Source organism: Pseudorasbora parva, chromosome 18, assembly GCF_024679245.1.
Source record: "Pseudorasbora parva isolate DD20220531a chromosome 18, ASM2467924v1, whole genome shotgun sequence".
NCBI lineage: Eukaryota > Metazoa > Chordata > Actinopteri > Cypriniformes > Gobionidae > Pseudorasbora > Pseudorasbora parva.
The window spans coordinates 25,637,226-25,652,126 of NC_090189.1; the positions used below are offsets into that span (position 1 = coordinate 25,637,226).

At 43.3% G+C, this 14,901-nt stretch overlaps 1 protein-coding gene and 1 long non-coding RNA gene across 3 annotated transcripts in view; one reads left to right on the top strand and one right to left on the bottom strand.

The window, feature by feature from the left end:
* Positions 1 to 14,901, bottom strand: part of LOC137046541 (uncharacterized) — a 47,335-nt gene that overhangs the window by 24,147 nt on the left and 8,287 nt on the right. The gene's annotated exons all lie outside the window — the stretch shown is intronic.
* On the top strand, positions 3,132 to 14,836 carry havcr2 (hepatitis A virus cellular receptor 2). Of its 2 annotated transcripts, XM_067423900.1 has the most exons (7): positions 3,140 to 3,420; positions 3,965 to 4,303; positions 4,392 to 4,460; positions 4,830 to 4,898; positions 5,000 to 5,049; positions 5,215 to 5,299; positions 14,251 to 14,836. In XM_067423900.1, the coding sequence occupies exons 1-7, from the start codon at positions 3,378 to 3,380 to the stop codon at positions 14,292 to 14,294; spliced, it is 699 nt and encodes a 232-aa protein (XP_067280001.1). In that variant the 5' UTR covers positions 3,140 to 3,377; the 3' UTR covers positions 14,295 to 14,836. The 2 variants fall into 2 exon arrangements, with proteins under 2 accessions (XP_067280002.1, XP_067280001.1); XM_067423901.1 differs by lacking the exon at positions 4,830 to 4,898 and having other exon boundaries at positions 3,132 to 3,420.

A 14,901-nucleotide genomic window follows, 5' to 3' on the forward strand; every position in this document is an offset into this window, starting at 1 on the left:
TTTGTTTTGTCAGCATTGAGAATTAGTTTTAACTGAAGAAGTATATCTTGCTTGCTATCTTCTTCCACATGTTTATTGCTGCTGGCTTGTGATCGACCGAACAGCTCCATGAGTCGGTGGGCGGGCTAATGGATTACACGTGCTGTAGAGTTGTGTTTCGTCGCGCAGTGATGTAAGTATGAAGCACAGGACCGTTTGCTGAGCCTGGTGTCTATAAAAGCTTTTTTTTTGACTCACAAGGAAGTTTTCAGATATTCTTATATTACCATGACCTTTTATATATCAAAAGCTCAAGGGAAAGTTGATTTCTCAATTCATCACCCCTTTAATTTACTCAAAAGCACAAGAACGTCTATATTTGTTTTATGGAAGAGCTGCCATTGAGCACAGTAGACACCATATAAGGAGAAGGCGGCAGATAATAAATAGCTCACAAACGTAGATTTTATTGTGTGAAAAGTGAGATTTGAGAATTAGAAAAGTCTGTTGGCTCCCTTTTTGAGAACCAGCCACAACAATCATCAATTGTGTGTGTAATATTTAATATTGCTACTATCATTGTAATTAATTTAATGCTACCCTGTGTTTTTAATGGAGGCTAATAGACCTGAACATCCAGTCTCTGTGAAAACATACAGTCCCTGACAAAAGTCTTGTCGCTTATCTATTTTCTAGAAATACCTGATATTAACCTGACTTTTAATTAATTAATTGGTGTTAGAAATAGCTCATATGAAAAGCTAAAACCCTCCCAAATGATGTTTAATGCACTGAAATAAATAATTTTCATAGAAAAATATTTATCATTTAATCAAGACAGAAAGGTCAAATTTTGGCAAGACAAAAGTTTTTGTCGCCTATACAGAAATGTAACAAATTTACTGCAAATACAAAAATATGTCAGCAAATTAAGTTGTGGTGCTGTGAGATTCAAATTTAATATCTTGTATGACTTCCATGAGCTTGAAGGACTGCATCCATGCGGTTTGGCAAGGATTCATACAATTTATTGATGAAGTCATCAGGAATAGCTAAGAAAGCAGTCTTGCATGCCTCCCAGAGTTCATCAATATTCTTTGGTTTTGTCTTCCATGCGTCCTCTTTCATCTTACCCCACATATGCTCAATGATGTTCATGTCTGGTGACTGGGCTGGCCAATCCTGGAGCATCTTGATCTTCTTCGCCTTGAGGAACTTTGATGTGGAGATGGAAGTATGCGATGGAGCACCGTCCTGCTGCAGAATTTGGCCTCTTTTATGGTTGGGAATAAGAGGTAGCTAAGATTTCTTGGTATTTTAGACTATTGATGTTGCCTTCCACCCTGCAGATCTCTCGCACACCCCCATACTGGATGTAACCCCAGACCATGATTTTTCCGCCACCAAACATCACTGTTTTCTGGGTGAATCTCGGATCCATTCGGGCACCAGTAGGTCTCCTGCAATATTTGCGGCGACTGTGGTGTAATTCAACAGAAGATTCATCTGAAAAATCCACCTTCTGCCACTTTTCCAGCGTCCATCCTTTTAGCAGGCTGTGGGCCTTGGCAAATGCCACACGGTTTTTCAATTGTCTTTTGTTTAGTGCTGGCTTCAGGGCACTGATTCGACCATGGAGGCCATTTCGAGACAGAATCCGACAAACTGTTCTGGTTGACACAGGGACTTCAGGTGACCAGGTCTCGTGGAGCTCTGCTGCAGTGGAAAATGGGCTGGCCTTGGATTTTCGAGCCAACAAACGGTCCTCTCGAGCAGTTGTCTTGCGGGGTCTGCCTGACCTGGGCTTGTCAAAAACGTCTCCAGTCTCTTCAAATCTTTTTTTTAATCCTCTGTACTTGATGCTGAGACACATTGAAGGTGTCTGCCACATCAGCAGTGGATCTGGTCTTCAGCCTCTTGATAATCAAAACTTTAGTCTCAGGGTGAATCTTAGGCATGTTTGCAGAGGTCTAGTTGCAGTTGATGTGAAGGTCTAGTGTACTGGGGTTCTTTTTATACACACTTGAGACCTAATTGATCCATTATTAGTCACAGGTGAAGCTCATATGACAAGGTGACAACACTTATGTCTTTGCAAAAATTGACTCAATGGGCTTTACCAAGCTGTGAATATTAGAATACTTTTTGAAAGTTTAGTTTTTCACTGAAACATTATCACAAAAGCTGGTGGGATTAAAATGAGCCATTTCTTGTAAAAAAATCTTGATTAGAAATATATTTTAGCGGCACTTTAGGTCAATTTGTACACAAGCGACAAGACTTTTGTCAGGGATTGTATTACTTTGCAGCTCTGTATCTGATTGATAATGCCATAAGCTTTCTTTTTTGGTTCGATGCATTTGACTTAGTATGAAGAGAGTACTTGGAAAGATGAACATCAGAAATTAGAACATTTTCAAGTTGAAGTTGTGTTCATGCCTGAATTATATTATGACTATTTTGGTGTAATAATGTAATTTTGTAGAAACACTGAAAGATGAAAACCTGTTTGAATGAAATTTGCAATGAGGTTAGCGTTACCAAAAACATTACGCCACCTTTCCTCAAACTGAGCCACCAGTCTCAAGGAAACATGACTGTCTAGACTTGAAATGGCCTGTCAGGAACTGTATTGTCAGCAATGGCCAGTGGAAAAAAGAAAGAAAGTCCCCCTTAAAAGGAAGTAAATGTGTGTACATTTGCGACCATGTGTGCCATTTTTTTTAAATATTGTTGAATTAGATATACTTTATTGACCAGCACGGGAAAAATGTGTGGATTTTCTATAACAGAATAATGCTGCTTTCTTGGAAATTTAAATATAAAGATTACACATTCAGTCCAATTGACAGATAACCATTAATTTTCAAACCATCTTTTATTATTAATTAATAAATCAATTCATGTTTTTCATGCATGCACACAAACTGAAACATGAGATATGTTCGCAACAGGTTTTAAATAATACTTATTTATAATGATATTTTAAATAATATATATGTTGTATATTATCACTAAAGATTCTCTCTCTCTTATATACACTATTTAAAAGTTTGGGATTGGTAAGAGTTTTTCAATATTTTTAAAAGAAGTCTCTATTTGATCAATCATTTGTTTGAAATCTTTTGTAATCTTTCTTGAGTCTTTGCTGAACAAATGTATTAATTTCTTTTAAGAGGACCTTTTATAATACGGACCACAAACTTTTGAACAATATATATTAAAATACATACATTCACAACAAGAATACAAATTCTCTGTCTGGCTTTGGCACCAATAGCATGTTGAAGTTATTCCTATTGGCAAACAGCCGTCATGAAAAAGAGAAGTTGTATTTTTAGTATATGAGCCATTTACACATGGATTAAGGACTTAGTGAGTGTGCCACGACAAAGAAAATGATTGTTTTTCTATTTATCTCAACAAGCATACGTGTAGCAAGTAAGTACAAATAATACTTCTTTCAGTAGTGCTATAGTACAATACTATATTTCATTCCTGTGCCGTGCAAAAAATAGTATCAGTATTATATATTTTTTTGTCTTGTTTTACCTCTTTTACCATTTTATTTCTTATTTTAAAGCATAACTCTAGCAACATTTAATAAAGGTTATGCTTACAAGGAGAAAAATTCCTAAGAGATACAAAAATAAACTTAATTTAAGATTAAAAGGGTTGTGCACAATACACAAGGTTCTTTAAATGTTTCTTAAGATTTACAGCTATTTTACTACAAAAACCAGATTTATTTTGTGTATACTGTGTGTATTGTGTATCTTGTGCTGTGTTTTTCCACCAAGACAAAAATACATATTTTTTAAACTTTCACTTCAACTTTGATTAGTTTGATATGTGGTCCATTGTGAAATTTATGTCTTTATAAGGAAAAATGTGTAAAATTGAATGACGAATCTAATAATTCGTTGCCTTATACGCAATGTTATATAATAATAAGTGTTGATATTTCTCTTTTTGTGTGGTGTAGCCTGCAGCGAGTCATCAAATTTGGTGTTTGGACAGGTTGGGGATACAGTTACTCTTCCATGCAAATATGACATTAATGCCAACGGCCTACTAAACGTTTGTTGGGGGCGACATCAGACATGGTTCAGCTGTGAGAACACGGTTATCTCCTCTGATGGCTTGCAAGTGAACTACAGAGAGTCACAAAGATTCAGCTTGGCCAGTGGACTCGACCAAGGAGATGTTTCACTTACCATAAGGGTTGCTCAAAAGAGTGATGCTGGGATGTACGTGTGCCGTATCGAGATCCCTGGACCTTTCAATGACATTAGTTACAATGTTTATCTGTTTATCAGAAATGGTGAGTAACCACTCAGTTTGATCTTTTTTTATCAATGTGGTTATGCTCAGACATGATGATGTATAGTATTCCTGTTCTTCCATAAAAGGAATGGATCCAAAGAGAGTCATCTCAGAAACACAACTGGTTCCTTCAACAGCAAAGCAGGAAAAGCAGGGTATGAAAACCTTTCAGTGTTTACTTTTGCAGAAGTGCTTTTCAAGTGGTCAGTGTTCTGTTCTAATATTACAAAAGTTTCCCATTTCCAATAAATGCTGTTCCTTTGAACTGTTTTACTGTATTTTTTAACTTTTTTAAAATCCTTTTTTGCCCTTTTCCATTCAATAATTAAAAAAATTAATCAATAATTAATTATTAGCCTGTACACTGATTTACTGTATTCTTGACCATAATGTACTAATAATATAAATTACCAATAGTTGGAATACAATGTGCTGAAAACATTTCACCATACATTGTTCAAAGAGCATTAGCATCATACGTGATAAAATAACCAAACTAACTAATTTTTGTTTTACACACACAGTCAACTATGTATCAGAGCCAATCACACTCATTACTGAGCTTTCTATCATATCAGAAAAGATAACTACAGGTATGAATATAATCATAAACACACCTAATCAACATTGAACGTGATAAAGAAATATGAGCCAATATCAGACTAGAGTTAATGCAAATATTGATCTATTTCAGATATTACTGACATCTACATAAAAGAACCCATTGCAGTGGTCCATACTGAGGTATTGCAATCATCTGTTTACACACAGAAACATTAGAAATTTTGCTTTTGCGGTCAGTCTATATTTTGACTTTAATTTGTTGTTGGTGGTGTGTGTGTAAATGTATATGCATATTGATTGTATTTGTTTTGGACATGATTTCATACATGTTGTGCGTCACTTTAGGAAACAATGGAAACATTTGTCATAAATACTGTAAAAGTGGGAGCCATTGTCTTCATCCCCGGTTTAATCATCGCACTTCTGTTCAGTAAGTACATTAGCAAGTAATTCATCTAATGGTATAGATCAGGAGAAATATTAAATACTAAAAATCATATAGATGAATCTAATTTGACCTCATGAACATGTCCAGATCAAATTTTATTCTAAAATTCCTAAAAATTCTAAAATGTATTCTAAAATTCCTCAATTCTAAATGTAGAATTTATTCTAAAAGCATATTTTAGCTTGGAATTTGCATTACCGTAAAACATTAACCCCCAGTTTCACAGACAAGGCTTACACTAGTCCAAGACTAAAATGCATGTTAGAGCTGTTTTAATCATGTCAGTGCCATTTTTTGTCTCAAAATGCACATCAATGATTTTTTTTCTTCTAAAGCATGTTTCTCAAAGCTACTTAAATGTCCTAACTTAACTATGGCCTAATCCTGGATTAATGTCTAAACCCTGTCTGTGAAACCTTACTTTTTATTAAGGTTTTTGTGTCTCGATGGTAATTCTCAATGCAATTAAAACACAACTGTAATAAAATCATTATCTTTTAATTCCACATAAGCTTAAATTAGAGGCAGTGCAGCAAATCCTAGCAACAGTATTGATGAATGAATAATTAATTCATCTTCTTGCCTTATATTTTGTTAAAGAGTTAGTTCACCCCAAAAATTAAAATTCTGTCTTAATTACGCACCCTCATATCATTCCAAACCTATAAAACGTCTCAGGTTACGTATGTAACCCTAGTTCCCTGAGGGAACGAGACGCTGCGTCGAAACGCTGTGAGAACGCCTCTGCGTAAATGCGTCGTGAAGCGCGTGTAGAACCAATCCATCGGGAGATCGATCGTCGCCGACGTGATGACGTCGCCGACGTGATGACGTCATCGACCGGAGACTATAAAAGGTCCGCGAACACAAACAGGAACTAGCTTCTGATAAAGCCTGAAGTAAGTGATCACGGGCACGCCGGGAGTATGGCAGGGCGACGCAGCGTCTCGTTCCCTCAGGGAACTAGGGTTACATACGTAACCTGAGACGTTCCCTTTCGGGGAACTCGAGCTGCGTCGAAACGCTGTGAGAACGCTTATACCCACATCGCCATAGGACCAAGTGTCTCGTATGTGTGAAGCCGAAGCGCACACGGTTACGAGAGTACCTGCGCCCCAACAGTAGATGCCAGGTCTAGTTCGTAGAACCTGACGAAGGTTAATGAAGACGACCATCCGGCCGCGTTGCAAATATCATGGAGGGAAGCCCCCGACAAAAGTGCTTTCGAAGCAGCCATACCCCTGGTAGAATGCGCCCGGACAGCCAGTGGAGACGGCTGCCCGGCCGCCTTGTAAGCAAGTGAAATGGCACTTGCTCATCCTCTGCTTAGATACAGGGGCCCCCTTCTTAGGGGGCCCGAAACAGACAAATAACTGATCAGTCTTTCTCCACAGGGCAGCTCTGTGGACATATGCATCCAACGCCCTAACAGGGCACAGCAGATTTAATCTTTCCTGGTCTGACGTCGAGAACGGAGAAGGACAGAAGGCTTGGAGAGTGATGGGGCCCCGTGGGCTCGTAGGAACCTTGGGGACATGACCCGGCCTGGGATGCAGAAAGGCTTTCACCATCCCAGGCGCAAACTCTAAACATGAGGGTGCTACAGACAGGGACTGAATATCTCCTATTCTTTTGAGAGATGAAATGGCCAACAGAAAGATGGTTTTTAGGGTGAGGAACTTGTCCGAAACCTCCTCTAAAGGTTCGAACGGTGGCCCAGACAAGCCCCTCAAGACAATGGCCAAGTCCCATGCTGGGACCCTCGAGTGCATAGCCGGCCTCAACCTCAAAGTGCCACGGAGGAAGCGTGTAATTAGAGGGTGTCTTCCCAGAGACACTCCACCGAAAGGGACGTGGAAGGCACCCAAGGCCGCCACGTACACCTTTATTGTGGAGGGGGTCAACCCTGCCGAGAACCTTGCCTGCAGGAACTCCAGCACTGTACCAACCGGGCAGTTAACTGGGTCCCACTGGCGTTCTCTGCACCATGCTGAGAAAAGTTTCCATTTCAGAGCGTACAGCTTCCTCGTGGATGGAGCTCTGGAGTGAAGGATGGTCTCTACGACCTCGGCCGAGAGACCTTCCTCTATGAGCCTAGCCCCCTCAGAGGCCAGGCCCACAGTTTCCACATCTCCGGGCGTGGGTGCAGGAATCTCCCGCCCGCCTGAGAGAGTAGATCCCTCCTGGTCGGAATCTCCATCGGAGAGCCTCCCAGGAGAGATATCAGGTCCGAAAACCATACTCGGGTCGGCCAGTACGGAGCCACTAGAAGTACCTGGGCCCCGTCCCGGCGTACCCTCTCCAGAACTCCTGGAAGCAAGACAATCGGGGGGAAGGCGTACAGAGGTAGCCTCGGCCACTCCTGTACCATGGCATCCAACCCCAGCGGGGCTGGATGGGTCAGAGAAAACCACTGCGGGCAGTGAGAATTCTCCGCCGAAGCAAATAGGTCTATTTCTGCTCTCCCATATACCTTCCATAGGAGCTCCACCACCTCTGGGTGGAGTCTCCATTCCCCGGGCCTCGGCCCCTGCCTCGACAGGCTGTCTGCTTCCTGATTCAGGACCCCCGGGATATATACTGCTCTGATTGACAGCAATTTCCCTTGGGCCCACAGGAGGATCCGATGTGCCAATTTGTCCAACGGACGGGACCTCAGACCCCCCTGGTGATTTATATAGGCGACCACCGACGTGTTGTCTGACCTGACTAGCACATGGTGGCCCCTGAGGTCGGGCAGGAACTGTTTCAATGCAAGAAACACTGCGAGCATCTCTAGCCGATTTATGTGCCAGTGCCGCTGATGTTCCTGCCATAGACCCTGGGATGAGCGACCACTCATGGTCGCCCCCCAGCCCGTGAGAGAGGCATCTGTCGTTAGCGTTACGCGACGAACATGAGCCCCTAACACGGGACCCTGAGATAAAAACCCCAGGTTTTTCCACATGACCAGAGCACGTAGGCATCGCCGCGTGACTTTGATCGTGCAGAGCGGATTTCCCCTCGGGGAGAACCCTTTTGTTTTGAGCCACCACTACAGTGGCCTCATGTACAGTAGGCCAAGAGGTATTACGTTGGACGCTGCTGCCATGAGACCTAACAGTTTCTGGAACTGCTTCACAGTGATGGCCCGGTCTAGCTTCTGCTCTTTGACTGCTGCCAGGATCGATGCTATGCGTGTTGGCGATAATTGCGCCCGCATAATTACCGAATCCCAGTCCACGCCTAAAAAAGTGGTTCTCTGAGCCGGAGAAAGCACACTCTTCTTGGCGTTCAGCCTCAACCCCAATTTCGACATGTGTGCGAGAACAGCATCTCGATGCTGAACCGCCATCTGTTCTGTATTCGCTAGAATCAGCCAGTCGTCGATATAATTCAGTATGTGGATGCCCTGCAGACGCAACGGCGCCAGCTGCATCCACACACTTGGTGAATGTGCGGGGTGACAGAGCTAGACCGAAAGAAAGTACACGATATTGGTATGCCTCTCCCCCGAAGGCAAACCTCCGGAACTTCCTGTGATGTGGAAGGATCGAGACAAAATACGCATCTTTGAGGTCTATGGTGACAAACCAATCCTCCGATTTGATCTGCGACACAATCTGTCTGAGTGTGAGCATCTTGAACTTGAGCTTGGCCACTGAGCGATTTAAGAGATGCAGATCTAATATCGGGCGTAAGCCCCCATCCTTCTTTGGCACGATGAAGTAACGGCTATAAAACCCAGACTCCCTGCTGGGAGGAGGAACCCTTTCTATAGCCCCCTTTCGCAGGAGTGTCTCTACTTCCTGTGCCCTCACCAGAGCCTGCTCCGGGCCCACCTCTGTAGGTAGGACACCGCTGAAAGGAGGTGGCCGCCCTTTAAATTGAATGTCATACCCCCTTTCGATTATCTGCAGGACCCAACGAGATATATTTAATAGACGTTTCCATTAGTCTAGAAAATCTACTAAGGGAACCAGCCTCTCGAGGCTGGCCTCTGGTGTACTTTGAACAGCAAGCACAGTGCCCTGAAGCGGCGGACCGGCAGGGAACGACTGACTTGACTGCTCGGGAGCCCCCCGAAGGGGGAGCGGACCACCCTCGAGTGGCCCGTGGGGACCGTCTGCGCCCCGGCATTGCGGCAGGGTTGGCAGCGCGGCCCCCAGAGGGCGCTGCAGGACAACGGCAGAGGTACCGTAGGCAGAGGTAAACACCGTTTCCCTTCGGAGGGGACTATCCTCAGCGTCCTTTTGTTTCCCCTGCCCTCCGAGGAGGGGGCGGACCACCCTCAGGTGACCCGGAGACCCTCTGCGCCCCGACATTGCGGCGGGGTTGGCAGCGCGGCCCCTTGAGGGTACCGAAGGAAGACGGGTACCGTATGCTGAGGTAAGCACCGTCTTCCCACGGAGGGGAAACTAAGGGAACCAGCCTCTCGAGGCTGGCCTCTGGTGTAATTTGAGCAGCGAGTGCAGTGCCCTGAAACGGCGAACCGGCAGGGAACACCTGACCTGACTGCTCGCATGCCCTCCGAGGAGGGGGCGGACCACCCTCAGGTGGCCCGCGGAGACCCTCTGCGCCCTGACATTGCGGCGGGGTTAGCAGCGCGGCCCCCTGTGGGCACCGAAGGAAGACGGGTACCGTGTGCTGAGGTAAGCACCGATTTCCTTCGGAGGGGAAATGCCAGGGACGATGCAGCTGAAGGCGAGAGATAGCTCGCAAGCGTCTCTTCGATCTTCGGCATCGCCCCATAACCATAGTGTCTCAGCCCAAATATATTACTATATGCAGATGTATGTGGGCTGAACACTCTATATGATACCGGTTTCCTCCATGACCTAGACACCTCGGTGTGCAGGTCAGGGAAGAACGGCAGGACGTTGATGCTTTGCACGAGAGGGCAGGAATCGCTCATCTAATTTCGTTTTCTCTGATTTCGATGGGATTCAGATATTTCAGCCAGCCAGTCGTTTCTTATTTTTATATTTAACCTGGCCACAGCTCTCGTGAGAACCTCAACTCACTAGCGGGTGACTGAAGTGGTGAGTCTTCAGTCGCGATGCTCTCAACGTCCACCTCCTCAGAGCTGGATAGTTGGAGCACCGGTGCCCCGCCCGGGGAGGAAGAGACCGCAGAGCGGGCTTCCAAACCCCGAGACGAGACACTGGACGATACAGGTGAGGGCTGAGATAAGGCTGGGCCCGTCTCAAACCCCTCTGTAAAGTCCATGTGTGAACCCCACGACTGAAGCCACCGCTCTGCCTCGGCAGCAACGGGACCGAGCCGCGGGGAACACGAGCCGAAGCACCCTCCTCGAAGAGTGCCCGGCGGGAGCGCAGCATTCTTAACGGAAGCCGCTCAAAAAATGCTCGCAAGCGGCCCCCTCAAGGGCTGCCTGAGCGTGCTGCGCTCCCAAACAGCCATACACAATGAGTGTGTTTCCCACACGCAATATATATATTTTGAGGGCAGGGATGAACACACTGTGAAATGCTGTTCACTCGCCATAATCTCCTTTTTCTCTTTATGTTATAAAATATATATCAGATATATTTAACAAAGGTGGAAAATTCTCTCTAATGGACAGACAAAAACACCAAATAGACAGACAGGTTCACACAGATCGCTTACTGAAGGCACAGAAGCTAGTTCCTGTTTGTGTTCACAACCTTTTATAGTCTCCGGTCGATGACGTCATCACGTCGGCGACGATCGATCTCCCGATGGATTGGTTCTACACGCGCTTCACAACGCATTTACGCAGAGGCGTTCTCACAGCGTTTCGACGCAGCTCGAGTTCCCCGAAAGGGGAACTTTCGTTCTTCACTAAAGCCCCGTTTCCACCAAAATTACCCGGAACAATTTGTACCAGGAACTTTTTTACAGGAACTTTTCTCCCCCCCAGACCTGCAGCTGTCTGCGTTTCGACCGCGATAAAGTTCCGAGAAGATTAGGCAAATTAGTCCGGTGATGTAACGTTAGGACTGCACGCGACTGCTCCTCCAAATCAGTGAAGGACATGTAATCATTTTTAAGTGTACCGATTGAAAGGACTGTTTACATGAGACGTTATCTAAACCGATCTGATGTTTACATGTGATGACTTTCAATCGCAATCATTTTGTCACATGCAGTTTGTCTGCCGCATCAAAAATGTCGCCGCTGTTTTCTCCAGCAGCTGAATGTGTTTACTGTAGCCATAGCAACTCTTAACAGCCACCAGGACTAATACAGTATTATTTATATCTATTTGTTGTAAAGTGTAATAATCATCCCAGAGAAAAAAATCTTCTGTCAGGCGCAGTTAAAGTAAAAACTGCCCGGGGCAATATACGTTGTGTCATTACTCCAACATTATCTTCTTAAGTTTTTACTTTAACTGCGCCTGACAGAAGATTTTTTTCTCTGGGATGATTATTACACTTTACAACAAATAGATATAAATAATACTGTATTAGTCCTGGTGGCCGTTAAGAGTTGCTATGGCTACAGTAAACACATTCAGCTGCTGGAGAAAACAGCGGCGACATTTTTGATGCGGCAGACAAACTGCATGTGACAAAATGATTGCGATTGAAAGTCATCACATGTAAACATCAGATCTCCCCCCCAGACCTGCAGCTGTCTGCGTTTCGACCGCGATAAAGTTCCGAGAAGATTAGGCAAATTAGTCCGGTGATGTAACGTTAGGACTGCACGCGACTGCTCCTCCAAATCAGTGAAGGACATGTAATCATTTTTAAGTGTACCGATTGAAAGGACTGTTTACATGAGACGTTATCTAAACCGATCTGATGTTTACATGTGATGACTTTCAATCGCAGCGACGATCGATCTCCCGATGGATTGGTTCTACACGCGCTTCACGACGCATTTACGCAGAGGCGTTCTCACAGCGTTTCGACGCAGCTCGAGTTCCCCGAAAGGGGAACTTTCGTTCTTCACTAAAGCCCCGTTTCCACCAAAATTACCCGGAACAATTTGTACCAGGAACTTTTTTACAGGAACTTTTCTCCCCCCCAGACCTGCAGCTGTCTGCGTTTCGACCGCGATAAAGTTCCGAGAAGATTAGGCAAATTAGTCCGGTGATGTAACGTTAGGACTGCACGCGACTGCTCCTCCAAATCAGTGAAGGACATGTAATCATTTTTAAGTGTACCGATTGAAAGGACTGTTTACATGAGACGTTATCTAAACCGATCTGATGTTTACATGTGATGACTTTCAATCGCAATCATTTTGTCACATGCAGTTTGTCTGCCGCATCAAAAATGTCGCCGCTGTTTTCTCCAGCAGCTGAATGTGTTTACTGTAGCCATAGCAACTCTTAACGGCCACCAGGACTAATACAGTATTATTTATATCTATTTGTTGTAAAGTGTAATAATCATCCCAGAGAAAAAAATCTTCTGTCAGGCGCAGTTAAAGTAAAAACTGCCCGGGGCAATATACGTTGTGTCATTACTCCAACATTATCTTCATAACTCACCAAATAAAAAGTTTACCCCTCAGAAAAATGTACTTTCCTCTCTTGTCAACATGAGCGCGGCGCGCGCCGTGACGCAGTCACGTCATGTAAGGACGCACACTTAAAAGTAATCGGTCAGTTCGTTTACATGGTGAAAAAAAATTAATAACGAGTATGGAAGAGATTCAAGCTGTGCTGCTTTTGCTGGTTATGTATAGGTTTACGAGGTAATTAACAACGACAGAAAAGAGCACTAACATGCAGATTCAGCAGCATGCAGCATATTCAGAAAGCTTGTAAAGCTAGATTTAAAATGACAATATATTATTATCAGCTATTACGGACATTGAACGTGAGATGGCTGAGACGACCGCGCGCCACCAGACAGAGAGCAAGACTGATATTTATTGAACGCAGAACGAACCTCGCAAAAGACTTTTAAAAATGCCTGTTGAACTTAAAAATGCTGCGTGAGCTCAACCAATCAGCATGTTCAGCGCCCAAGTCCCGCCCTCGAAAGTTCCTGAACTTTGAAAAAGTACTACCCCGTGAGCAGGGCCGTTTGGAGGGGGAAATATTTACCCGGAACTTCATTTATACCCTGGTTCCTGCGGTCTAAACACACGAAGTACCACCCAAAGTTCCTAGTTCCTGGTTAAAGTTCCTGTGGTGGAAACGGGGCTAAATTAAGATCTTTTTAATGAAATCTGAGAGCTTTCTATCCTTCCATTGACAGCCTATGCAAGTACCAGTTTCAAGCCCCAGAAAGGTAAAGATATCAAAGTAATCCATGTGACTCCAGTGGTTTAACCTTAATTTTATGAAGCGACGCAAGTGCTTTGTTTGTGAAAAACAAAAAAAACCCTCCATAATTTACCACTTTATTTACAAAATGTATTATCTCCCGTGCCCATTCATGAGAGCACAACAACACGTGTGTTGTGCTGAACGTGCACTGGAGATTAATATAATCTCTGGGTTTGGAAGGACATAATAATGAATAATAATGACAGAATTATCATTTTGGGGTTAACTAACCCTTTAATTTCCATATTAATATATAGCTAAGTGTAATAACTGATGTCTGTTTGGACCAGAAAAAATTACGGAAGAGAAGAATTTGATCGGAAAGGCATTTATTTTCAATAAAAATGAATATATTTGAAAAGTGGGAATAAAGCGTCTAATTGGTTGGAGTAGGTGTATTGTCCCAATAAGGCAACATCCATTTAATAATATTAATAAATATAATAATTGCATACCATTTATTGTATAACAACACTGAATGTAGAACTACTATTCACACTTATTGCAAGAAAATGGTTATTTTTACAAAGTTTAAATAGAATCTATAGCTATTTTGTGAATTCTCATGCTGCAGAGCGTTAAAATTGGCTCTCCATTGCTGAGTGGAAGTGAAAGAGTTGACTCATGGCCCGTTTTGCTTACTGTGCATTAACACATCCCTTTGAACGCTCTGTCTCAGGACTGCGGCGCTCCAGAGGACGCACCAGCAGCAGGGGAAGTTAAATATCGGCCAGCTCTCAAGCCCACAACAACCTCACGAGGATATGGTGTGATATTCAGATTCGAGGTCACCATGACTGTATTTAGACCACATGTATGATGACGTTCAATCTTTTTTTTTAAATACTAGGTTTGTTCTCAGCGCCTAATATTTATAGCTTATTCTAAAATAATTGATCGATTATTAATCTAAATCTGAGATAATTTATTTACATTATGTTGTTGTTGCTGTTGTTTTACTGTTTCACTGTAATGTTTGTACCCTGTATATTCATTAGCCAAGTCCTTTTGTAAAAAGCGTACAAAATATAACTAATCATATGTCATGCATCTCTGTCTCAGAAATCAATTACTGAACGTTTCTTTGTCCAAACTCCACGTGGGCTTAAAGTTTGGAGCATTTGTTTGGAAACAAAATCTGATTTATCGCATAACAGAACGGTACAGTAGCGGCCTCTAGTGTCCAATGCAGTCGCATCAAACAAAGTTCAAATGATGTACATGCACTTATAATATGAATAAAATTTTTACAATTTTGCATGTGAGGTTTTGTAGAAGCGTGTGTTTTCCTAGTACAAGTAGATGTTAACATGTTCTCAGTTCTAACAAA

Excerpts from the sequence above, each read along its gene's own strand:
- havcr2 (XM_067423900.1), top strand. The coding sequence starts at position 3,378 with ATGATTGTTTTTCTATTTATCTCAACAAGCATACGTGTAGCAA. Across the intron at positions 4,461-4,829 it reads AGCAAAGCAGGAAAAGCAGG|TCAACTATGTATCAGAGCCA; the intron begins GTATGAAAACCT and ends TTACACACACAG. Across the intron at positions 5,300-14,250 it reads AATCATCGCACTTCTGTTCA|GACTGCGGCGCTCCAGAGGA; the intron begins GTAAGTACATTA and ends GCTCTGTCTCAG.